Here is a 27,002-nt window from a genome sequence, read left to right as displayed (position 1 = left end):
ACAGCTTGGTGGCTTTAAAATTAATTAATGACTTTGGTCATTAAAAATCTGAAAATTGTAAAAAAAAAAAAAAATTTATAAAACGATCCAAATTTACATTCATCTTATTCTTCATCATTTTCTGATTCCAAAAACATATAAATATGTTATATTTGGATTAAAAACAAGCTCTGAAAATTAAAAATATAAAAATTATGATCAAAATTAAATTTTAGAAATCAATTTAAAAACACTTTCATCTTATTCCTTGTCGGTTCCTTAGACAAGTACATGTATGTACAATACGTGTTGTAACTGTGAGATATTGCCACACAAGCTAGACGTTTTTAACATGGAAAGTCAATCTCAATGAAGATTAATGTACACACCATAAAAGTATGACAAGTTCATAACATAACTTACTTGCCATATAATATATCTTAACCTTCAATAAAACAAACAAGTCGCGTAAGGCGAAAATACAACATTTAGTCAAGCTGTCGAACTCACAGAATGAAACTGAACGCAATACAATTTTTCAGCAAGACCGTATACTCGTAGCATTGTCAGTCCACCGCTCGTGGCAAAGGCAGTGAAATTGACAAGAGCGGGGTAGTAGTTGCGCTGAGAAGGATAGCACGCTTTTCTGTACCTCTCTTAATTTTAACTTTCTGAGCGTGTTTTTAATCCAAACATATCATATTTATATGTTTTTGGAATCAGGAACCGACAAGGAATAAGATGAAAGTGTTTTTAAATTGATTTCGAAAATTTAATTTTGATCATAATTTTTATATTTCTAATTTTCAGAGCTTGTTTTTAATTCAAATATAACATATTTATATGTTTTTGGAATCAGAAAATGATGAAGAATAAGATGAACGTAAATTTGGATCGTTTTATAAAAAAAAATTAATTACAATTTTCTGATTTGACCAAAGTCATTAATTAATTTTTAAGCCACCAAGCTGAAATGCAATACCGAAGTCCGGCCTTTGTCGAAGATTGCTTGGCCAAAATTTCAATCAATTTGATAGAAAAATGAGGGTGTGACAGTGCCGCCTCAACTTTTACAAAAAGCCGGATATGACGTTATAAAAGACATTTATCGAAAAAATGAAAAAACCGTCCGGGGATATCATACCCAGGAACTCTCATGTCAAATTTCATAAAGATCGGTCCAGTACGGCAGTAGTTTACTCTGAATCGCTCTACACACACACACACGCACACACACACAGACACCACGACCCTCGTCTCGATTCCCCCTCTATGTTAAAACATTTAGTCAAAACTTGACTAAATGTAAAAAGGTGGAGAGGTTAAAACTATGTACAGGGGAGAGTGCGTTCAAGGGGCTCTCATGCCCGGCTGCAGGAGACTGCTGCCGAGAGGGGAGTGAAACGACTCCAGGGAGGGGGCCGATGATAAGTTATTCCATTCGTTGTCGGTTAAAGTACAGCTCAGATATTACACTTCGCACAATAATACTGTATTACATCAAAAATCGCTTCCGTGTCCAGTTGGCTCTTCGAACTTCACAAGTTCAACTCAAGTACGTCCTCATTTATTTCCGTCACTTTAATCAACCAAAACCCAAACAAAACGAAACTGACAAAAATTTAAGTGCGATGGCTCGTCGGAATCTTTGCCTGTTAAATTCCAACAATTAGGAATGAGAATAACTTTCAATGTGATGAAAATATGTGTTAAAAAAGCTTCCAAAACTACCTGCAGCAAGCAGAACTCCAGAGGAGGGCATCTTCACCCTGGCAGCGGCCATGTTGCTTGAATCGTCACGAGGAAGTCATGTGACTAGTTTACATGTAAACTTTGACCCCGGTAGCAGACACTGGACAGTAGAAAAGTGAAAGGAAAAGCACGCAGTCTACACTTATTCTTCGATTATGTCTGGAAAAGCAGAACCAGTTGAAAGATGCATGGACAGCTACGAGTATATATTTCAGAAGGACATTTTGAGGCGAGTCTATAGCTGTGTCATAATTTGAGTGATGCTGTTATTCAGGGAAGAATGCTGTCGTCTCCACAGCTATAAAAGTAAAGTACAAGGGGATTTTGGTAGACTGTAATTGATACAATTTTAAAAAGATTGTGTCATTTGTATCACATTTGGTGGCATATCAGTATTTGTGTACAGGTTATACGCTGTCCGTGTCGGATAGAGCTTTGAGTTTGAATTTACCACACTAAATATTAAAAGTTAAAACCTTAGTCATAACGGATCTCACTTTCACATTTATAACCCAAAGTCCGATTTACAATATGAAAACCTTAGTCATAACCCACTGTCCGATTTACAATATGCTGAAGCTTTCAGAATAGCTTGGAAATCTTGGCTTAAGAGACCAAGTTAGTAGTAAACTCTGCTACACAAAAAGTTATTGCACTAGCTGTTGGCAGGAATAACTAAAGTGACTATTTTGCAAGATTCTGTTGCATTCGATCTGGGGTGGTGTGCACAAAAAAGTGCCTAACTCAGTAACTGGGTGGAAACAAAGCGCTGGTTGAAACTGAGATTTGTTTGGGATTTCAGCCTATCAGATGCGCAGTGCTTGGTTCTGTCCCAGTTTGGCACTTTGTCATGCACACCACCTATAGCTCACAGTCATAGAAGGCAAGGAATATATTGATCATTGAGGTATATATATATATTCACTTTCTGTGTCATTTTTGTTTCACAGCAGGTACCTGCACACTGCTATTTGCGTGTATAACTGTCATTGTCATCAGTGCTGTTACTCTTGTTCACAGAAATAAAGTTGCCTTCATCACTGGTGGTGGATCTGGAATCTGCTTCACCATTGCTGAAGTTTTCATGAGGTATTGTGACATACACACCCTACACATACATGCTGCATACAGACACACACAGACACACACACACACACACACACACACAGACACACACACACACACACACACACACACAATCAATCAATCAATCAATATGAGGCTTATATCGCGCGTATTCCGTGGGTACAGTTCTAAGCGCAGGGATTTTTATTTTTTTTATTTTTTATTTTATGCAATTTATATCGCGCACATATTCAAGGCGCAGGGATTTATTTATGCCGTGTGAGATGGAATTTTTTTTACACAATACATCACGCATTCACATCGGCCAGCAGATCGCAGCCATTTCGGCGCATATCCTACTTTTCACTGCCTATTATTCCAAGTCACACGGGTATTTTGGTGGACATTTTTATCTATGCCTATACAATTTTGCCAGGAAAGACCCTTTTGTCAATCGTGGGATCTTTAACGTGCACACCCCAATGTAGTGTACACGAAGGGACCTCGGTTTTTCGTCTCATCCGAAAGACTAGCACTTGAACCCACCACCTAGGTTAGGAAAGGGGGGAGAAAATTGCTAACGCCCTGACCCAGGGTCGAACTCGCAACCTCTCGCTTCCGAGCGCAAGTGCGTTACCACTCGGCCACCCAGTCCATACAGTTAAAGACTATAACAATTAACATGCAGATACAGACACATGCACATACAAATACAGACAGACAACCAGATAAGACACACACACAGATGGATACACAGGTACACACAGACAGACAGACACACACACACACACACACACACACACACACTTAATGTATAGCAAAACACTTTTCTATTTAATAAGTACTTTGTGCACAGCTACAGAGGCACTTTTGCATTTTACTTGTAAACAAACTGTTTCCACCTAGTGACAAGTCTAAATATTAAATCACATAAATGAATGCAGTGATTTGTTTCTCATTGAATTTATTTTGTCCCTTGAACTTGAAGGCATGGCTGTGACACTGTCATCCTTGGTCGCAAGATGGATCGCTTGCAGCTGTCAGCACAGACTCTGCAGCAGGCCACAGGACGAAGATGCCTACCCGTGCAGATGGACGTTAGACAGGTAATGAAGGGTAAAATGTTTCACAAATATTAACATTTTTGTAACGTTTGATTCAGGACAAAACAACATGTTCTTGTGACAGACATAATTTAACCTTTTTTTCTTCTTTATTCTTCTTGATTGGAACATAAGCAGTCTATCTGTTGCGGATTTGGTTTTCACAAATTTAAAGTAAGTGTTTTTTATATCAGACATTCTGTCACTTGGTTGGGTGACTGAATTGTTGACTTCTGTGGAAGACTGACAGTTATTATATTATCTGGGAAGAAGCCGAATGCTTAACCCCCTTAACCAGACGGGGCCAGATCACCAACAACAATATCAAATAAACAAGTTGTGTAAGGCGAAATAACAACATTTAGTCAAGCTGTCGAACTCACAGAATGAAACTGAAAGCACTGCATTTTTTCACCAAGACCGCATACTCGTAGTTTCGTCAGTCCACCGCTCGTGGCAAAGGCAGTGAAATCGACAAGCCAGAATAGTGCGGTAATGGTCGCGCTGAGCAGGATAACACGCTTTTCTGTATCTCTATTCTTTTTAGCATACTGAGTTTGTTTTTAATCCAAACATATATCTGTGTTTTTGGAATCAGGGACTGACAAGGAATAAGATGAAATTGTTTCTTAATCGATTTCGGACAATTAATTTTAATCATAATTTTTATATTTTTAATTTTCAGAGCTTGTTTGTTATCCAAATATAACATGTATATGTTTTTGGAATAAGAAAATGACAAAGAATAAGATGAAATTGTTTTTGGATCGTTAAAAAAAAAAAAAAAAATTTATGACAAGTTTGACTAAATGTAAAAAGGGAGGTAATTGCTCTAAATAGACAACAGTTGTGTATTCTGTGCAGAAGTATAGTCTCTTGGCAATCGTAATGAGTGGTTGTTCTCTGTTATATTTTATGAAATGTTCCATTCCTCAGACTGGCATCTTTTTTTGAGGATTGCATGTTAGTCTCCTGGCGCCTAAGACAAGAACCGTTAAAAAGTCATTTGTGACCCACCACCACGGAATGAGTCAGATGTCATCTCGCGCGGTTCTGCGCTAGGCCTAATATACGTCCGGAGTGGCAGGTATCAGTGTGAGGGTCACCTTAGTCACATGCTTATAATTCAATAAGTTTTCGCTCTTTTCTCAAACGGTTTTCACCACTGGATAGAGCATAACAAACTCTTTTAATGTAAAAATATGAACATCATGCAAAGGTAACATGCGACTCATTTCGTGGTGGAGGGTCACATTTGGTCATTCATGGGTTTTTTTGTCTCGGGGGGGGGGGGGGGGGGGGGGGGGGGGGGGGGAGGGCGGGGGGGATGATGAATGATTGTGTGCTGCTTCTTTATGAAAACATAAAATACATATACATGCATTCTATCTTGCTTTTGTTCAGCCAAAGATGGTGCTTGAAGCTGTAGATGCTGCACTGAAAGAGTTTGGCAGGATTGACTACCTCATAAATGGTAAGCCATTTTGAGAATATACATTTTTACAAGTTTGTTTCATGTAAATAGTGTACTAAATTTAAGTATACATGTATATTTGTCTTTTTTAAATGGATGTTCTTTCACATCCAGTTTACCAGATGAGTCAAACACGTGGGACATAATTCTTCTTTGTCTTTTTTGTTTGATACTTAGACAAGGTTCATGTAGAATACGAATAGTTTTTTGACAGAAGGTGGGAAAATAAGTACATTTTGACTAGTACGTGTTTTGATGGGGTGGACTTGGAGCTACCCATATTACTTGTTAATGGAACAACAAAATCAGTTGCTATGTGAGGTTGATGCATGGCGACTTTGAATAACATGCATATTCAACGAGGAAAAAGAAAGTTTAAGCTTTACGCCCTCACGGCAAGCCATTTGGGGCATGTGAGACCGGGAAACCTATCTTAGTACAGTGGAACCCCCCGTTTAAGACTTCCTCCATTTTAAGACCCTGTGTTCTTGGACTTTCTGTTCATAACCTCTGTAAATGTACCCCCGTTTTAAGACTCGATCCTCCTTTTTAAGACCTGATTTTCTCAGATTTTTGAAGGTCTTAAAAGGGGGGTTCCACTGTACAACAAAAGAAGAAGAAAAAAGAGAAAAATATTGTTGATCTGGAGTCTTGATTTTGGAATGTGAGCAGTTCTGGACTTGTGGTGTAAATGCTGTATCAGTTCATTCACACATGTTGCACTGTAGGTGCCGCCGGCAACTTCCTGTGTCCACTGGAGACAATGTCTTTCAACGCCTTTAAGACCGTCATGGAGATTGATACGCTTGGTACCTTCAATGTCAGCAAAGCAATCTTTGACAAGTACATGAAGGTAACTGTTTTTATCATACAGGCTTTGTATAAAAGCAGACACATAGACGGAACATTAATTCATGGATTTCGCCTGCTGCAAATGATGTGCGAATTTTTAATTTGTCAAGAACCCTATGTGTAACTGCCTTGTACTTTGAAATGCATTTTAGTTTCAAAAATATTGAGAACGTTTTTTTGGTTCATATTTGTCAGCTTTGAATGCAGTTTTTGCAGTGGTGTGTACATTGTGACATAAAAATTAAATGCACGTAAAACCTCTGAGTAACTGTTTGAACTGCTTGAACTTAGCAAATTTGTCCACATATGTTGGTTCAGTAAATTAGGAAGATGAAGGCTTGAGGAGAGAAAGTAAGAATTGGGTAAGGCCCCCCCAAAAAATAGGTCTGTTTACGGTAACATAGGCAAAAAAAATAGGGTCGGTAGGTCGGGATTTTTTTTTTTTTTTTTTGGTCCCAAAAACCATATTTTTACGTTATTTCTTTTATTTATTTTTTTTTTCCCAAATGCCAAAAAAAGTCTAGGGTCGCGCGAAAAAAATAGGTTCGGTCGGGTTACCGTAAACAGACTATTTTTTTGTGTGCCTAATGTGGCAAAGGGCCAGGATATAAAAAACAGAAGAATGTAATCAGTGTGTGTGATATGGTTGTGCTTGTTAGTACCTTAGATGTGTACAGTGGAACCCCTCTATTAAGACCTTCAAACAATTTAACAAAATCAGGTCTTAACACTTTCTACCCCACCTATGTTGACCAAGTTTTTTTTACTGTGCTGCAGCAGCTGTCACTCAGAATTGTAGTAACTGTGTAGTAATTGTGTATCACCACGCTGGAATGCAGGTGTTAGATGGACGTTACAGGAAGCGACTTTAGCTAACAGTCTGAGCGGATATATCCGTACCTGGTCAGATAGAGCCATATGAGTGGGTACGGATATATCCGTACCTGGGAGGCAATGAATTAGAAAGGAGGGAGTTTTAAAATGGGGTTAAATTTACAGAGATTACAAACAGACAATCTGAGAAAAAGGATCTGAAAAGGGAGGTGGTCTCAAATTGGGTGGTTTTAAACGGTGGGTTCCACTGTCAGTGTGCAGTTAGTATAACTTGTTTTCTTTTTCCACAGGCCAATGGAGGAGTGATCATCAATATCACCGCCACACTCCATTTCCGTGGAACATCCTTACAGACACATGTTGGTGCTGCAAAAGCTGCCATTGGTAAGAAGTTATCTACACAATGAAATTAAAAAAGTTTATGTTCTCAATTTTAAAGAGAGGGAGAGCAAAAAGGTTTGGAACTGCATGTATTATAAATCAGGAGGCGATTGTAATTTTCATGATGCCAAGCTTTTCCATGGGCATTTGTTGGAGTATTTGTTTCTTTGGCATGTATGTGCGTATCTGCAGATTATCTGTGTGAAAATGACATCTGTCTATTTTTGTGTTTATCATATGAACAGAGGCCATGACACGACGCATGGCAGTGGAGTGGGGGCAGAACGGGATACGTGTGATGTGTATCTGTGTGTAAATGACATCTGTCGGTTTTTGTGTTTGTCATATGAACAGAGGCGATGACACGACACATTTATAGAGTGGGAACAGTACGGGATACGTGTGATGTGTATCTGTAGAGTATCTGTCTAAAATGACATCTGTCTGTTTTTGTGTTTGTCATATGAACAGAGGTGATGACACGATACATGTATAGAGTGGGAACAGTACGGGATACGTGCGATGTGTATCTGTAGAGTATCTGTCTAAAATGACATCTGTCTGGTGTTTTGTTCATCACATGAACAGAGGCCATGACACGACACATGGCGGTTGAGTGGGGGCAGAACGGGATACGTGTGATGTGTGTTGCTCCCGGACCCATTGAGGACACAGAGGGCATGCGGAGACTTGGTAAGTTTTTGAAATTGGTTGTTTTTATTTTTTTCTGTGTAGTGTTGCCTCTGTCTAAGCTGCAAGAGTGGACTTTTTTTTAAAATTCTTAAAAAAAAAAAGTTTACATTTTTCTTAAGTCCTAGGCTGTTTTTTTGTTTGGTTGTTTTTTCTCTTACACAACCATACACACTTGCCCATCAAATTTCCCCTAAAACTTCACACTCTGTGTGTGTGTGTGTGTGCGTGTGTGTGTGTGTGTGTGTGTGTGTGTGTGTGTGTGTGTGTGTGTGTGTGTGTGTCTGTGTGTGTGTGTGTCTGTGTCTGTGTGTTCTAGTGTTGATTCTAGACTGTGGAGCTGTGCACATTCTTCTTGTTCTTCGACATGCCTTTGGGCTCCTCTACAGTTGTCACTGTTCCCTTTGTGTGTGTGTGTGTGTGTTTGTATTTGTGTGTCACTGTGTGTGTGTGTGTGTGTGTGTGTGTGTGTGTGTGTGTGTGTGTGTGTGTGTGTGTGTGTGTGTGTGTGTGTGTGTGTGTGATGGTTCTAGTGTTGATTCTATGCAGAGCTGTGCACATTCTTCTTGTTCTTCGACATGCCTTTGGGCTCCTGTACAGTTGTCACTGTTCCCTTTTTCTTTTCTGCAAAGATCATTTCCCAGTTATTACAATCCCATTTGACTGAATCCTGCTGGATAAATCATGTTATAAAAGTCAGAAAGTAAGAAGCTCTCAGAAACTGCTTAAACACAGAAAAATCAGCAAAAATGAAACTACAGTAATGTAGAAAAAAAATCAAAAGAAATTATCTACTTTTTTCACAAATTCTTCAGGAGGAGCCACGATCGTAGAGGGTCACGCTAGAGATAAATTTCTCAGTGACATCCCAGTCCAGCGGATGGGCAGGCGCATGGAAATCGGTGATGTGTGTCTGTTCACGGTGACAAGGGGTGGTGAGCTGCTCACCGGCACGACTATCATTGCTGACGGGGGAGCCTGGCTCACCAGTAGTAACAGCATGAGCAGAATCAAAGCTGTCAAGTCGTTGCTGTAAAGAGCGAGGTTAGCTTTTTTGCTTTCAATGATCATAAATTTGTTATTTTCATTATTCCGGGTATGTTAACATTCTACAAAAAAGAAAGAATTAAGCTTTTGGCAAATAACTTTCTGCTTCTTTAAACTTTATAAATGTATATATTAACCCCAGATGCATCTAAGGATTGTGGTTATGAATTAACATTTCCCTCCCCTAGCTCTCTGTTGCATGTAAATCAGATGTTCCGCATGGCTTTACCTGTAATGTAGAGGTTTGGTATGTTATGTCCATGTTGGGGTCAGTCCATGATTCGGAATGACAAAGGGTTCAGTGCAAAAAAGGAAATGCTGAATCACACATTATGTTATCTTCCTTTGCTTTTAACCACTCAAGAGGAACCTGTTTGTTTTTATACTGTGGGGTTGTAATATAGAGTTTCGGTTTTTGTTACTTCCATGTCGGGATCAGCTAATGATCCATAATAACAAAGGCTTCACTGCAAAAAGGAACTGCTGTTCATTGTCCTAATTGCTTTTAATAACTTAAAATGAACCTGTTTGGTGTTTTACTGAGGGGTGGTATTGGTATTGGTATCACATTGTCCTGTGAGGTTAGCCTCATGGAAATTGGGGCCGCTTTCTCACTGAGGAAAGCGAGCTGCCACACAGTACGGCGCTAGCCAATGGTTTTTTTCTGTTTACTCGTAATATAGAGATTTGGTTTGTTACGTCCATGTTTTGGGTCAGTCAATGATCTGGAATGACAAAGGGTTCAGTACAAAAAAAGGAATTGCTGAATCACACTTGTTGTTAATCTTCCTTTGCGTCACAACTTAATGACAAACGATGTCGACTGAACAAACAAAGACTTCTCCCCTTGACCCTGTAGTCCAAAGTGACATCTCTGACGTCATAAGTGAGAACATTCAGAGAAGACGTCATAATGCAAAGCATCAGGTCACTTAAAACATTGTGTCATATCTCCCAGGAACTGACAATGAAATTCGAAAAAGTAGACTGTCTCGGTGATTTTGTCATATCAGCAGAACCTGGGACAGTAGGGGCGACCACCCCCAACCAGGCGCGTTCACAGGTGGCGGATAGTGTGATGGCCTTCAGATATGGAGGTTAGCTGCGAAATAAGCCAGGCTTGCCAGGACGAATAAGCAGTCGCGGACCAACTGGCGGTGCTTCCAACAGGATGGGGCGAGGTAACAGGTGGCACTGTTACACTCAAGAAACATCCCAGGTGTCCAATGACGGGAGCATCATGCGAACAAGAGCCGCATTTTAAGTTCTAGCCCTGGGGAAGGTCACCTCAGATAAACAAACCAGCCAGCTATGGCCAAATAGCCGGGTAGACTGGACTCGACAGCCCTGTAAAGCCACCAGTCTAGGAGAAGGATCACTCCGATATAAAAACACGCTGAAGCCGGATGAGCTGGGCCATGTATGGCGCATAACGACAGCTCAACGCGTCAACGCTCATATGACAGACGACACCGAAAAAATATCAGCAGAAGAAAAGGTCACCGCCAGGCTGTGCGTGTATCGGTGTCGGATCTCATTACCATGATCCCGCTTGGTACCCCCCGTGGGTAAGGGGGAAGAATTTACCCGATGCTCCCCAGCATGTTGTAAGAGGCGACTAACGGATTCTGTTTCTCCTTTTACCCTTGTTAAGTGTTTCTTGTATAGAATATAGTCAATTTTTGTAAAGATTTTTAGTCAAGCAGTATGTAAGAAATGTTAAGTCCTTTGTACTGGAAACTTGCATTCTCCCAGTAAGGTAATATATTGTACTACGTTGCAAGCCTGGCCCCTGGAGCAAATTTTTGATTAGTGCTTTTGTGAACAAGAAAAAATTGACAAGTGGCTCTATCTCATCTCCCCCCCTTTCCCCGTCGCGATATAACCTTCGTGGTTGAAAACGACGTAAAACACCAAGTAAAGAAAAGAATCCCGCTTGGTGTTGCAGGCGGAGCGGGCATGAGCAGTGAAATGAAGGAGATGTTTAAGAAGAACATTCCAGTGCAACGATCGGGCAGAAGAGTGGACATAGCAGACATCTGTCTGTTTATACTCTCCAGAGGTGGTCAGCTGCTCACCGGAACAACTGTTATTGGTGACGGTGGGGCCTGGCTGACCGAAGATAATAGCAGTATGAGAATGTCTATGATCAAAGCTATGCTGTGATTGTAGAGATTGAGGTATGCTGTTCCCACTTCGTCAACATCACGGGCCAAAGAATATAGACACAGCCATCGTCGAACGCTGAAGAAGAAGAAGAGGTATGCTGTTGATATATTTATAACTTTCAGTTAAGCGGATTGGTTGATTTTGTAATCAGGAATGGTTTTGTGTTATATGCCACGAAACAGTGGTGTAATGTAACTCAATATTTGCGGACAGACAGTGGGCACGCTTACACACACACACACACACACACACACACACACACACACACACACACACACACACACACACACACACACACACATACACACATGCACACACACACGCACATACGCACACATCTTCAGTGAAAAAGTGGTTTCCTAAATGCATTCGTGTGTGTTGGCACATGTACTCAATAATACTTCACATGCGATGGAAGATGTGATTTTGCCAGTAAGCAGGAAAGGATTTTGTCCTGATAAAAGAAGAATGTAACTGTCGCAAGAGAGGATGAATATACAAGTACATGTACTATGCAGAAATGTATCTAAAGACGAAGAACTCCAAATCTTGTATAACAGCTCAAATGTTAAAGGCACAGTAAGCCTCCCGTAAACCATCACAGAGCTCCCCGAGCGTCAAAATATATAGTACAAGCATACTTCCATTTGAACGCTCACCGAACGGGAACATCCTGGCTGCTTTCTGTCGAGCGTGAGACATTTTCCAAGAATTTATTTTTGTGGACTTGGCCCTGAAGAACAATGGCGCCTCGTTTTTGCGCTAGACCTAACTTTTAAAATCTAAATAATAAATTGACAGCTTGTTACACAAACATTCTTTAATCATAAAAGAATTCGTTTTTCATCAAGACAAGATCAGAACAATTCGAAGTTGTGAAAGTTTAAAAAAAAAAAAGCCCGGAAGCAGGGTCACGCAAGGGTCGTAGCAGACGACGGCCCGGTTTATCAGTGCAAATCGCCGTTCCTCTCAAGAGTCAAAAGCCATCGCTAGAGTTCTTGTGAACCACAGCCGTTGTTTCTTGCATAAAAAACGTGCTATTGTAGATAAGCTCACGTCGAGTCGCATTCAAATGACTAACTATGACGACTGCATTGTAAAAAGGGGGAAAACTGGATCACACGGGTTCACGATGGCTCAGGGGTAAGATAAACCACGCAAAAATAAATTCTTTGAAAATTGTTCGCTCTTTACGGAGGGCACCTAGGATGTTCTCAATTGGTGAGTGTTTAAATGAAAGGGTGTTTGTACTGTGTGTAAAAGCCTGACCGTATCTGTGATGGTTTACGGGAGGCTTACTCTGCCTTTAAAGCAGCTGAAAATTTTTATTTAAAAACAAAAAGAGAAAACTGGTTGTGAATTTGTAAAATACTTCAGCACAAAATTATTTGCATTGCATTAACTTTGTACTGTCAATGACTGAGAACAGTGGATTCTTAGTACATGTATTTTGATACATTTCTACAGATCAGAGGTGAAGATTTCTGAACTGAAGTCAAATTTTTTGTGGATTGATGGTCAAACTTAAACAGATCACAGCTTTAATTTGGTCATTAGACAACATTGTGCCTGTAACAGATTATTTGTAAGAATCCTTGCCTTTTGGTTAATCATTAAGAGACACACAAGTTCACGTTCCATTTGAGTTTATTTGTGAGTCCCCCATTCCTCGCAAGATTTGGCGATTGAAGCGAGTGGGGTGAGGAAGTAGCATTTCATGGGGACTTCTCGTCACAAGGAAGGCTAGGATTTAGCGAGAGTAGGTAAGCATGCCTTGAAGGTGATTGCTACACGAGAAAAAATGGTATTGCACAGCTGCCAATCAGATTGGATGTTTACCGACGAGTGCAGACGACTCTTTCGGTATCAACCAATCGTGTTTAATTCTTGCCTAGCAAGTGAAAAAAATCGTGTCATATACACCCTTGCATTTGCTGTTTTGCAAATTAAGGCGCTAACCGCAAGCAATATTTGCCTCCACAAGACAGGCGTTTGTATTGCGTATCATGCATGAATGTGTTTTGACACTGAGATTAAGTTGGATGATTTGATGTATGGTAAGTTGATTTGTGTGATATTTTCTCAGATTCCGTGTTTTTGTTGTTATTGATATGATTTTGATTAAAAAATACATGTAATCTCATGAGTATTTTGTTGTTGTTTCGTAATGGTTGATTTGCAACTTGCAAAGACCGACATAATGCATAGAAAGTCTCTGTCACTTCAATTTACCCAAACGCATGTGTGTGTGTGTGTGTGTGTGTGTGTGTGTGTGTGTGTGAGAGAGAGAGAGAGAGATTGTGTGTGTGTGTGTGTGTGAGTGATAGAGAGAGAGAGAGTGTGTGTGTGTGTGAGAGAGAGAGAGTGTGTGTGTGTGTGAGAGAGAGAGAGTGTGTGTGTGTGTGTGTGTGTGAGAGAGAGAGAGTGTGTGTGTGTGTGAGAGAGAGAGAGTGTGTGTGTGTGTGTGTGTGTGAGAGAGAGAGGTGAACTTAACAGCAGGATGTTTAAACTGTGGCCGTCGTAGAAAAGCAACACGGTACTCATGCGCCAAGACAAAGACAGATTCTTTGAACAGACCTTTAATGTTACTCCATGGCAACAACATTTCAAACAGCCACACAGTGGGTTTTCAGCACCGTTTCTTGAAACACTCTGCAGTTGATAGTCTTCTGCGCAGATTAAAAATTTCAGAACTTGCACTTCTACTCCTGAAAATGTACATGTGTTTGTATGGCAAACAAAGACAACTCGACACAATGAACACGTTTCAACCGCTATCATCCCATCTCGGCAGCACTAAAACATTTTTGAAAACACATATTTTAAAGCTGAAGAGTAACGATTTCTGCTAATAAAGGAGCATTTGAAGGAGGAAGGGCACGCCATACAGTCCATTTTCGACTATCCTGGGTAGTGTTCCTTGATGTTCGTGTGTGTGTGTGTGCGTTCTTACTAACGCAGGTCTTTTAGTAAACAAAAACAAAAATCATTACCCATCAGCAAGGGACAAGATTTCTCTTGCATATACAAGCACGTACACTCTGTCCATTCTTTTTTCACATCCCTTACTCTGACGAAAGCAACACACACCCACAAACACACACACACACACACACACACACACACACACACACACACGACATACACACATAAATATACACATATATACTCCCCTTTTAAGTCCTTGACTTTTCAGATTTCTTTGTTCATAAGGTCGATCTGTAAATTAATTTTCGTGATTTTCTCAGAACATTTTGTATAGTTTTTTTAATTTTTTACGAGGGTTCCACTCTATTTGGAAAAAAAGCCGCTCTAAGAAATTATTTTGTTTTTCCTATTTAAAACTGAAACCAATATTGGACCGTATTTTTTGTAAAGCACCTGCATGTGATTTTCTTGAATGGGAACCAACCAGAATTCTTAGTGTAAAGTGGAACCTCTCTTTTGAGTCCCTCGATTCGACTACTTCCGTTTTTGAATTTTCTTTAAGGATTTTTTGTTCATAACACGTGTTAAATTACTGCCATTTTAAGACTCCGTTCATTTCAACAACTAATCACACCCCCCCCCCACCCCCACCCCCCACCCCCGCCCTCAGATTTGTTAAGGTCTTAAAAGGTTTCTCTGCAATGTTTGTGCTAACACTAAAGCACTATATGAAGATTCATCTTGGGACCGGCACGGTTGGCCTAGTGGTAAGGCGTCCGCCCCGTGATCGGGAGGTCGTGGGTTCGAACCCCGGCCGGGTCATACCTAAGACTTTAAAATTGGCAATCTAGTGGCTGCTCCGCCTGGCGTCTGGCATGGGGTTAGTGCTAGGACTGGTTGGTCCGGTGTCAGAATAATGTGACTGGATGAGACATGAAGCCTGTGCTGCGACTTCTGTCTTGTGTGTGGCGCACGTTATATGTCAAAGCAGCACCGCCCTGATATGGCCCTTCGTGGTCGGCTGGGCGTTAAGCAAAACAAAAAACAAATTCATCTTGGGCTTATAACTATAACAAATTCCGTCTGAAACTGATTCTGTATTTTGGTACACCTTCAAGCCGATCAATCCAGTGAGGTCACGACGTAAACTAATTAAAACATTACATGCCTGGTGTAGTGTATCATTTGGTTGCATGCTTATTTGCCTGATCATAGACCCAGCTCACAAAGAGTTTTGAATGGACGTATATATCTATACAGCCTTTGCCAAATCCAGTGCATTGCTTGTGTTCCACTTCGATGCATTTCTTGGCAAATTTTAAGCTAAGGAGATTATACCCGCATAATCACGACAGGAGCGATTTACTCGTATTTACTTTCACTTGTCGCGAAACGCGTAAAACAAATCAGACAAGGCGAAAGCCTCCATGACTAATATTCGTGTTACGTCAAAGTCCATGCATCACACTACTTAAGCGTTATCACGAAAGATCGATCGTTTCAGTTGTACTACGTTGCAAGCCCCTGGAGCAAATTTTTGATTAGTGCTTTTGTGAACAAGAAAAAAAAGAAAAAAAAGAAACAATTTCGACCTGAAGCAGCCACCAAACAAGCAAAGCACACGTGCATTCTGACCTCAGGTCAAAATGATTTCGGCTCATTCTATCCCTGACAAGATGCCTTGGTTTTCCTTGTCTGGCGAGGAAATCGATTTTGTTTTTTTACATATTTAGATCTTTTCGTAATGTGTTATGGATATAAGCAGATTCGCGATCGCCGATAATGATTTTTCATGGTGTTGTGTAATTTTTAAATTACAAAGGAATTGATATGTAAGACAGTTTCAAGCGAGCTATTTTTCGCGGCTGTATTTACTGTGCAAACAACTCTAAATATGGCAAAAGTGTCACGTGATAATCAACCGTTTGGTTTCGGCGCTCGCTGGAGCAGACGATTTTTTCTGACAGTGATGCAACCATATAATACGGTCTCCTTCCGGCAGCAGTCCCAAAATTTCGACTTGTTTTGACCTTAGAACGATGTCTTTATCATAACTGTGAAGAACAGAACGGTGATCACTGTCGAAGTCGGCCAATCTGCAATCATTTTCGTCTCGCGAACACTGCTCGCGAACAACATATGGGAGATAACTCTGTATTCTTGTTTTGATAGATTCGCGTAGGACTTTAGCGTCCGGTCAGAGAGATAACTGGCGATAGCCGTAGAGCGATGATGATCAGAATGAGCACACGTGCACATGCACACATCACACGCTCGCTCGCTCTCTCCCTTCCTCTTTCAATAGGTACGCGGAATGCTTGTACAGCCACGACAGCGTCATACAACTATCTATGATCACCTTAAACATCCACCTCAAATAAAACGATCAATGACAAAAACTCTGTGCGTAACTGATGATAACATTGATAAACAATTTCTTTCTCCCACGTCCTAGGGACTTTTCCCCGTCGTTCTGTCCGTTCTTGCACTTTGTTATTCACGCTGTAATTTCACTTTCGCGAACATTTTGTTTCTGTGTCAGGAGACATAGATGCGAGATGATTGAGCGGACTGGGATGCATGGCGTTGTACTTTTTTTGTTTCTGTACGTGCTCTTTTACTATTCTGATCGGGGTTTGGGTTCATAACAACATGGACATTTTTCATAAGCGAATTTGGTCAACCGACGTGTATCTGAATCCAGCAATTTGATAACACGTTGTGGACTCCGGAGTCTTAACACTCTAAACAACAAGAACAACAACAAAAATAAATCAAAAAGCGTTCATCAACTTGACCAGTAAAGTGTCACACGCAACAGTTCGTTTTCATGCGATATCTCTCGTAAGCAATTGAGGGTATGCAACCAAGCACAAGAAGTTTTGAAATAAGACGCAGTTCTACTACGTCTGCGACAACTCATGAAGTAGTTGTACAAATCTTGTTGCGTTTTGTCGTAATATCCACACAGGGACTATTGCAGTGTAAAACGCACGCAGACAAAATGCCTAACCGTTTTTCACTTATCCTCCTGGCTATCTGACACGCTCATCGATCAGACCTTTGCTTTGGGCAAGCGATTCACAACGCGCGGCGCGTTGTGAATCGCGGCGATTTACAGAGCGCGGCGCCCTCACCAGCGCAGCGACTCTTGAGGCGGTTCGTTTTTGTCTGTGTTTTCTTTTTTTTACATTTAGTCAAGTTTTGACTAAATGTTTTAACGTAGAAGGGGGAATCGAGACGAGGGTCGTGGTGTATGTGCGTGTGTGTGTGTGTGTGTGTGTCTGTCTGTGTGTGTGTGTAGAGCGATTCAGACTAAACTACTGGACCGATCTTTATGAAATTTGACATGAGAGTTCCTGGGTATGAAATCCCCAAACGTTTTTTTCATTTTTTTGATAAATGTCTTTGATGACGTCATATCCGGCTTTTCGTGAAAGTTGAGGCGGCACTGTCACGCTCTCATTTTTCAACCAAATTGGTTGAAATTTTGGTCAAGTAATCTTCGACGAAGCCCGGACTTCGGTATTGCATTTCAGCTTGGTGGCTTAAAAATTAATTAATGACTTTGGTCATTAAAAATCTGAAAATTGTAAAAAAAAAATAAAAATTTATAAAACGATCCAAATTTACGTTCATCTTATTCTCCATCATTTTCTGATTCCAAAAACATATAAATATGTTATGTTTGGATTAAAAACAAGCTCTGAAAATTAAATATATAAAAATTATTATCAAAATTAAATTGTCGAAATCAATTTAAAAACACTTTCATCTTATTCCTTGTCGGTTCCTGATTCCAAAAACATATCGATATGATATGTTTGGATTAAAAACACGCTCAGAAAGTTAAAACAAAGAGAGGTACAGAAAAGCGTGCTATCTTTCTTAGCGCAACTACTACCCCGCTCTTCTTGTCAATTTCACTGCCTTTGCCATGAGCGGTGGACTGACGATGCTACGAGTATACGGTCTTGCTGAAAAATGGCTCTACACACACACACACACACACACACACACACACACACAGACAGACACACACAAGCACATACACCACGACCCTCGTCTCGATTCCCCCCTCTACGTTAAAACATTTAGTCAAAACTTGACTAAATGTAAAAAGAAGAAAGACACACACTGGAATTTGCAGTCACTATTGAATGAATTAAAAAAACCAAGAATGGTCGGTAAATGGAACGTTTATTTATTGACAAAACAAATCGTTACATTTGCAAACGTTTTGTTTTGTCATTACATTTAGTGACGTTTTGTTTTGTCAATAATAAATGTTCCATTTACCAACAATTCTTGTTGTTTGATTCTGAATTTTGGAACGTTAGGCCCCCCCAAAAAATAGTCTGTTTACGGTAACCCGACCGACCCTATTTTTTTCGCGCGACCCTAGACTTTTTTTTGGCATTTGGGGAAAAAAAAAAAAATCTTTTGTTTTTTGCAAAATAACGTAAAAATATGGCTTTGGGGAAAAAAAAAAAAAAAAAAAATTCCCGACCTACCGACCCTATTTTTTGGGCCTATGTTACCGTAAACAGACCTTTTTTTTTTGGCCTTAGCAGTCTATTTGTTTTGGGCTTTTTGAAGTCACTATCGCTTTTCCCAAAACAGGAATCCTTGCTCCTCGATGTACTCGAGCGCTTTGAGCTCGGTCTTGGGCTTGGCTTCAGGCCGTCGCCTGGAGGGCACGTGAAGCGCGTCAAAAGTCTTCACGATGGCCTTGATGTCGCCTGGACTCCGCTGCTTGTTGACAGGGGACAGGGAGCTCTCCAGCTGTGCGTAGCGCGGGTCCTCCGTCTTGCTCTCCAGCCTCATCCCGAAGCGATTGGCCAGCAGCCCTCGTTTGCCCCCGAACGCCTCCACTGCCCCGCTGCCTTGAGTGGACGAGGCCTGCGAGCCGCTCCAAGGCTTGGAGCGCAGGGACGTGGCCGAGTTGGGCTTTGAGGAGTCTGACGGGGGCCTGCTAGTGACGGCACCGGGGGAAGGGAATGGGCCGGGCTGGTTCAAGTTGGGAGAGCTCCGCCCACGACCCGGGGGCTGAGTTTGGCCTTGCCAGCGACTTGGTGCAGCTTCGGATGTGGGTAGTCGGTCGAAGTTGACGTTGCGGGGGTTAGCCGACGACACGGGGGAAGGCGGGGGCTTGCGCTGCAGAGGACTGCCTTCCTCCCTCCCACCAGCGTAATGAAGCGGGCTGGCGGACAGAGGCGCCAGTAATACTTTCCCGCCAGTCACGGCCACAGCAGGAGCCACGGAAATCGGCGTGGCCGGGGGTGTGAGGCGCCCCCTACTTCCAGCAGACGACTCTTTCTTCTTGGCCCCACCTTTGGCCGGTTTCTCCTCCTCCCCCTCCTCGACGCTCCTGGCTTTGTCTTTGTTCTTGCTAATTTGTCCTATGAACGCCTGACGGGTGTTACGCCAGCGCTGCTTGGCGGGCGTGAGGCCGGCTTTGCTTGAGTCCGTGTCACCGTCTCTGGTGGAAGCGGCCGCGGCACTGTTCGCTCTGCGCAGCAGGGCACCGGACTTGCGCTGCATTCTGTCCGTGAACATCTTCTTCTCGTAGTTATTTTGGGTCAGGAACTGAAGAAAAAGACATAAGATATATTCCTTTTAAGGTATATTCCTTACATGGCTAATACTGAACACGTTATGAGGCAATACAATACATCAATAACAACACTTTATTGTCCATTAAAATGAATACATTTGAAAACGGAAAATTGTCTTCGACACGTCTAACTTGCCTGTCGACGATTATAAAATACACATCAAAAGAAGAATTACAAGGAAAGGTAAAGAAGACCTGTCAGAGTCGCACACAAGTTAATCCCCCCTCTGCATACGACGTCACATTCATAATGCTCCACCAACACACACAAGAATCAACGTTGTGGAATTTTTTTTACTGTTCAGAAATTCTTACTAAACGTCCGCATTCTTATTTCAACTTAAGAATAACTTAACCTTCACACACGCAAACAGAGGTCTTAATATGGGGCGAATATGGGGCGAATCGTCACTCCAAAAAATGGGGCGAACACGGAGAGAAAATAGGCAAAGTGACTTGGGGCGAGGTGGTCGTGAGTTGAAAGGGACAGAGAGACAGACAGATGGCAGACAGAATAGAGAGCGACACACACACACACAAAGACACACACAAACACACACATACACACACACACACACACACACACACAAAGACACACACACACACAAAGACACACACACAAAGACACACACACACATACATACACACACACACACAAAGACACACACAAAGACACACACACACACACAAAGACACACACACACACACAAAGACACACACACACACACACACACACACAAAGACACACACACACACACACACAAACACACACCAGAGAGAGAGAGAGACGAACACAGAGACTAACACAGAACCAGACACACCCAATGACTGACATAAAATAACAGACATGTTATGTTACAGATTAAAAGAACTGAGCTTAAAAAGCGTTGCTGTTCTCAGTCTCTGCATGGCGAGAAAGATTTTTGCTACAGCTGAATTCGTGTTGTGTTGCTTCTTTGACCTTCTTCACACACACACACACACACACACACACACACACACACACACACACACACACAAACACACACACACACACACACACTCTCAGAAAAACACAAAGAAAGAAAGAGAGACACGGAGGGACAACAACCACTCACCTTGTAGCGTTCTTTGGACAATTCCCACAGTTTGGACCTCAGCATGCGCTCCTCAGTGACGTTGTCGGTCAGCTGTCCAGACATCCTGGACGCCTCGATCCCCGATGACCAGGGGTCATCGTCCTTCTTGACCCACGCCTCGATCTCCTTCATGGCGTTGGTGCGGTTTTTCACGAACTTGGACTGCGGGAAGCGGCCTGGCGCGCTCTTCGGCTTGGGATACATCATGGTAAACTTCCAGAGAGAAGGCTTGATCGAAGGCAAGAATCGAAGGATTGACAAGAATTTGCACAGTGGAAAAAGTCAGAACTTGGTGTACGACACGCTAAGCATTTTCTGGGGAAGTTTTTAAGAGGTTCTTGTGAGTACAGGAATAGATAAGGACACGAATTTGCACAGTGGAAAAATCAGAATTTCGGCTTGGTTTATGTCATGGTAACTGTTTAGAAGCACCAGTCCTGGGATTTTTTTAAAGATTTCTTGAGGCTTGTGCGAGGACAAGAATTTGCTCAAGTTCAAGTTTTTATTGGTCCATAACCCATGGGGGCATTTTGAACAATAAATACAATCAATACAATCATGATATATATATGCTAATATAATAAATAAAAAATACAAATTCGGATTAGTCAACGTTTTGGTGTTAGATCGAACCATGCATCACAATAAACACTGATGACATATTTTGCCCAAGGAACAAAAACTTGCCCGATGGAGACAGTCAAAATGTCTCCACTAGCTCGAACGGTACATCACAGTCAACACTAGCTCCTTTTTCCCCAAATGGCGAAGAAGTACCAAAGCCTAAGACCTAAACACGAGACTTGACGATCCGCACTTGACGAGAGTAACACTGAGAACCAACAGAACGAAACATGTATTGAAGAAGTCAATCGTTGGAGTAGTTAAGCAGGAAAATAAAAATAATTACAGCGATTTAACGCACAACTTCTTTACGTCTCTCCGCCAAGCTTCACAGTAGTCAAGTAGCTACAGGGGCTACACCCCCGTGGGTTGTGCCATCTCTCCTTACACAAATAAGTCTTCTTTTTAGTGTGACTTCGCTGGGCAGCACTGGGTTTAATTGCACTTCCGACGTGACAACCCCCCTAAAGGCGTAGAACCATGTCACAGAAACATGATCTCATTCTGTCCAAACAACCAAACACGAGAGAGACACCTAATTCTCTGGAGCGACGGGAATAGAATTGTCGCTGACGGCGAGTTGTTTTGGGCGTTACATGGTGGTAGTCAGTGTGTGATTAAAGCTGGCCCGTTGCTCCAGGGAGCAGTCAGTTGATGAGGCCAGTCAACACCGGACGCACGTCGTGAGCTGGGCTGAGGTCACTGCATGCGACGCCTCGTCAGGAACACTGAGCAGGAACAGTTGATTCACACTTCTGTAAAACAATCAGCAATCTGTTAGTTTTGAACTGCGCTAGCTAGGAAATGCACATTTAATTACTTCTGTAAAACAATCAGTAATAGGTCTGTTAGTTTTGAACTGCGCTAGCTAGGAAATGCACAGTTAATTACTTCTGTAAAACAATCAGTAATAGGTCTGTTAGTTGTGAACTGCGCTAGCTAGACAATGCAGAGTTAATTACTTCTGTAAAACAATCAGTAAAAGGTCTGTTAGTTGTGAACTCCGCTAGCTAGACAATGCAGAGTTAATTACTTCTTTAAAACAATCAGTAATCTGTTAGTTGTGTACTGCGCTAGCTAGGAAAAACACAGTTAATTACTTCTGTAAAACAATCAGTAACCTTATTGGAACGTTATATTTATAACACAATTATCACGTGATTGTAACTTCTTCTTTTTTTGGTATAAATATAACGTTCAAACAATTTAAGTTTACCTTTCTTGTTTTTTGAATGTTGGAACGTTGGCAGTCTATTTGTTTTTGAATGTTGGAACGTTGGCAGTCTATTTGTTTTTGAATGTTGGAACGTTGGCAGTCTATTTGTTTTTGAATGTTGGAACGTTGGCAGTCTATTTGATTTTGAATGTTGGAACGTTGGCAGTCTATTTGTTTTTGAATGTTGGAACGTTGGCAGTCTATTTGATTTTGAATTTTGGAACGTTGGTAGGCTATTTGTTTTTGAATTTTGGAACGTTGGTAGTCTATTTGTTTTTGAATGTTGGAACGTTGGTAGTCTATTTGTTTTTGAATTTTGGAACGTTGGTAGTCTATTTGATTTTTGAATGTTGGAACGTTGGCAGTCTATTTGTTTTTGAATGTTGGAACGTTGGCAGTCTATTTGTTTTTGAATGTTGGAACGTTGGCAGTCTATTTGTTTTTGAATGTTGGAACGTTGGCAGTCTATTTGTTTTTGAATGTTGGAACGTTGGCAGTCTATTTGTTTTTGAATGTTGGAACGTTGGCAGTCTATTTGTTTTTGAATGTTGGAACGTTGGCAGTCTATTTGTTTTTGAATGTTGGAACGTTGGCAGTCTATTTGATTTTGAATTTCAATCAGTAATCTGTTTAGATGTGAACTGTGCTAGCAAGGCAAGGCACAGTTAATTACTTCTGTAAACTAATCAGTACATTTTTTTTTATGCGAACTGAGCTAACGAGGCTGATTCTTGATACCAGTGTATCATATAGCTGGCTCGTTTATCGGTGTGTCTGTCCGTTCGTGCATTCGTTCGTTTGTTCGTCCCTCTTCTTGTTCCTCGTTAGGCCAAAAAAAATAATAGGTGTGGTTACGGTAACATAGCCAAAAAAAATAGGGTAGGAAGGTAGGCAATCACTTTTTTTTTTTAAACTTTTTTTTCTAATGTGTACAAATTAAACCTACTTGACAGGGAAATAAGTGTGCGACTCGGGCGCTTTCGCTTTCATTGCGTTTTCTGCACTCGTTTACTTGTTTTTTGGGGTATTTTTTTGACAAATGTAATAAAAAGTTATAGGGTCGGCCCCCAAAAATAGGGTAGGTCGGGTTACCGTAACCACACCTATTTTTTTTTTAGGCCTTATATTCCGTTATCCTTTGTTTCTTTTTCCCCTCTTCTTTTGTTTGTTTGTTGCCCTCTCAATGTCAAAGTAAACGCATGGTTTTGTAAAGAGTTCAACTCTACAACACATTTGTTCCCCGATCATTGATTGATTGATTGATCATTCCAGTCCTGCTATGCCATCTAAAACGTTGAGACCCTATCAGCAACCTCCCTATTCTTGGCCACTTCTCGTCTTGCGGTGACAGACTCGCCAACCTCAGACTCTTACCATTCCTGTTATCAAAGAGCCTAAGTTCTTTGCTGCCTCTTCCCCCGTAAGCGGCGTATGGCTGCCTGAATGGCGGGGTTAAAACGGCCATACACGTACAAAACCCACTCATGAGTGTACGTGGGAGTTTCAGCCCATGAACGCAGAAGAAGAAGAAGAAGAAGATCGATTTGCTGCCTCAATAATGTCAACGCTTGGTCGTCTGGTTTGTTACCATCACACCTGAGTTTCTGTTTCGGCTTTGTTTGACCCAAACTAACCAAGACAAAATTACAGCTCAGCCAAGGAGGGGATCCTTAACGGAGGTCCTAAACGCGGGTTTCTAGTGTATTTTTACAAACGCACATTACTGTTGAGTGACTGCAATTCATAGCATTGGTAGGCAAAGCATTCTGCACAGTAGGCGCCGCTTAAACCACTCGTAATCTGCAGTCTCTTGATCTTGATCCAGATTAACGCCAGACGAGTGACTGGCTCTGGCTGGGGTCATAGGCCACATTTGGGGTCAAAGCAGGTGGACTGGTTGCTTCCCTTTGCTATGGGCGTTATAAGAGAGAGAAAAAAAACCACCCAAATGAGTTTATATTAGGTTGATGAACAGCTGCTACTGTGCTCGGGTATCTTCTGGAGACAATGCCTTTGAATTTGTCCTCGAATACCTGAAAGCGTACCCAAAGAACGGCCCACTCGAGCTGTTTTGCAGGTGTCAATCGCATGAGCGTAGGAAAACGGTGTTTTAGTGTGTGTCAATTTTGAGGGGCATCACGACAATAAGACCGGCACGGTTGGCCTAGTGGTAAGGCGTCCGCCCCGTGATCGGGAGGTTGTGGGTTCGAACCCCGGCCGGGTCATACCTAAGACTTTAAAATTGGCAATCTAGTGGCTGCTCCGCCTGGCGTCTGGCATTATGGGGTTAGTGCTAGGACTGGTTGGTCTGGTGTCAGAATAATGTGATTGGGTGAGACATGAAGCCTGTGCTGCGACTTCTGTCTTGTGTGTGGCGCACGTTATATGTCAAAGCAGCACCGCCCTGATATGGCCCTTCGTGGTCGGCTGGGCGTTAAGCAAACAAACAAACAAACGACAATAGGCACTGTATTTCAGCAATGACCAGGTGGATTGTTCTAAATTATTGTCTCATCTACCCCCTATTCCAATGCGACTTAAAGAAGTAATGCGATCGTTGTGCCTGAAAGCGGTTTAGGTATTTATCTTGTCCAAAGTCACTGAGGTCGCGCAGTCAAGACAAACAGCTTTTAGTATACAACATATCAGTGTGTGTGTGTGTGTGTGTGTGTGTGGGAGTGTGTGTGTGTATGTGTGTGCGTGTGTGGGAGTGTGTGTGTGTGTGTGTGTGTGTGTGTGTGTAATATTTGTGTGAGAAAGAAAGAGAGAGAGAGAGAGAGAGAGAGTGTGTGTGTGTGTGTGTGTGTGTGTGTGTGTGTGTGTGTGTGTGTGTGTCAGAATGTCTGTTTTCTGGTACTATCATTCCAAGCCACAAATGCTTCCTTCTACTCAAAGTACTATTAGAAAGGTTGGGCGTATCGCTTTAAGTCACAACCACATCAGAAGTACAATATCACTGACAGCCCAGACATAGTCAGTGGCAGCAAACTGCGCCTCTTTTCTTTGAAAATAATGCAGTAAATAAGGACCTTCAGAGCAGTGGGCCACCGTTGCGTGCAACAATTGATCTAGACTCTAATTGTCTAACTTGTGGGGCCCGCAGGGTCATAGGTATGATCGAGTCAAGGGAGATTAGACCCGCTAATCTGTCGAGCAGTCGACCGTGGCATTCAGGTAGTCAGACGACAGAGATTATAGTGCTCTATGGTGTCTCTCGCCAAACCTGCATATGAGCTGCGCGCACAGGACCACGAATCAAATTACACACATTTGGGAGTGGGGGTCCACAGAGATATGCGCTGCACGGTGTCTCTCGCCAAACCTGCATATTGTACCTCGCCCACAGGACCACGAATCAAATTACACACATTTGGGAGTGGGGGTCCACAGAGATATGCGCTGCACGGTGTCTCTCGCCAAACCTGCATATTGTACCTCGCCCACAGGACCACGAATCAATCAATACACATTTTTGAGTCCAGGTCCGCAGATATGTGCGCTGAACGGTCTCTCACACCAAACCTGCATATTGCACCTCGTCCACAGGTCCAGAAATCATTTCACATACATTTGGGAGCAGTCTGCACTACACAAAACAGGATTAGGAGTCAATAAATACAAAGTTGGAATAGTCTGAAGAGAGGAGCTCTCTAAAGTGTCTCGCCAATCCTGAATATTGCGTCACACCTACAGGATTAGGAATCAAGTCACAAATATTTGCAGTCTGCACTATACCCACAGGATTAGGAATCAAGAAATACAGTTCTGGGAGTAATCCACAAAGACTGTAGCATGTTTCGTTGTATTTACAAGGCTTTGGAGTCAGTAACACAGATTAGAGAACAGCCAAGAGTAGGTGGGCGAATAATTTCTTTTTTGTGTGTCTTCAAATATTGAAAAGCTAGCTTTCGCTCGCATTTCAATTTAAACAAACAAAATACCCCCCCCCCCCCTAAAACCCCCACTATAAAACAACAACCCCGGCAACAACAACACACAAAGTCTTGTAAACCTGGTATCACACAGCAACGCATGTAGTATTCTCGAAGTATCACTTAGACAGAATATTACTCTGTGCCCACTGTTTATGTGTGTGTGTGTGTGTGTGTGTGTGTGTGTGTGTGTGTGTGTGTGTGTGTGTGTGTGTGTGTGT

At 41.8% G+C, this 27,002-nt stretch overlaps 3 protein-coding genes across 5 annotated transcripts in view; 1 reads left to right on the top strand and 2 right to left on the bottom strand.

Moving 5' to 3' along the window:
- Window positions 1–1,830, bottom strand: part of LOC138958379 (heparan-alpha-glucosaminide N-acetyltransferase-like) — a 32,807-nt gene extending 30,977 nt beyond the window's left edge. For both annotated transcript variants that reach the window (XM_070329509.1, XM_070329510.1), the window contains exon 1: window positions 1,711–1,830. In XM_070329509.1, coding sequence (XP_070185610.1) covers window positions 1,711–1,762 — 52 coding nt within the window. In that variant the 5' untranslated portion in view covers window positions 1,763–1,830. The remainder of the gene's footprint in view (window positions 1–1,710) is intronic.
- On the top strand, window positions 1,812–13,489 carry LOC138958389 (peroxisomal 2,4-dienoyl-CoA reductase [(3E)-enoyl-CoA-producing]-like). 2 transcript variants are annotated; one of them, XR_011453388.1, is made up of 9 exons: window positions 1,812–1,960; window positions 2,752–2,820; window positions 3,785–3,902; window positions 5,304–5,373; window positions 6,102–6,226; window positions 7,350–7,443; window positions 8,029–8,133; window positions 11,126–11,920; window positions 12,659–13,489. XR_011453388.1 is itself a non-coding variant. In XM_070329525.1 (9 exons), exons 1-8 carry the CDS (start codon window positions 1,887–1,889, stop codon window positions 9,164–9,166), a joined length of 876 nt encoding a protein of 291 aa, XP_070185626.1. In that variant the 5' UTR covers window positions 1,812–1,886; the 3' UTR covers window positions 9,167–9,174; window positions 11,126–11,262. The 2 variants fall into 2 exon arrangements, 1 of the variants encoding a protein (XP_070185626.1); XM_070329525.1 differs by lacking the exon at window positions 12,659–13,489 and adding an exon at window positions 8,946–9,174 and having other exon boundaries at window positions 11,126–11,262.
- A 4,612-nt stretch (window positions 13,490–18,101) lies between these two features.
- On the bottom strand, window positions 18,102–21,492 carry LOC138955842 (uncharacterized). The gene is made up of 2 exons (XM_070327365.1): window positions 20,989–21,492; window positions 18,102–19,863 (listed from the first exon to the last, which is right to left on the bottom strand). Exons 1-2 carry the CDS (start codon window positions 21,214–21,216, stop codon window positions 18,877–18,879), a joined length of 1,215 nt encoding a protein of 404 aa, XP_070183466.1. The 5' UTR covers window positions 21,217–21,492; the 3' UTR covers window positions 18,102–18,876.
- Window positions 21,493–27,002: the final 5,510 nt, after the last annotated feature.

The sequence above is a fragment of the Littorina saxatilis genome, linkage group LG2 (assembly GCF_037325665.1).
Source record: "Littorina saxatilis isolate snail1 linkage group LG2, US_GU_Lsax_2.0, whole genome shotgun sequence".
NCBI lineage: Eukaryota > Metazoa > Mollusca > Gastropoda > Littorinimorpha > Littorinidae > Littorina > Littorina saxatilis.
Note: the sequence above shows the minus strand (reverse complement) of the source record. Positions and strands in the feature narration are given on the sequence as shown.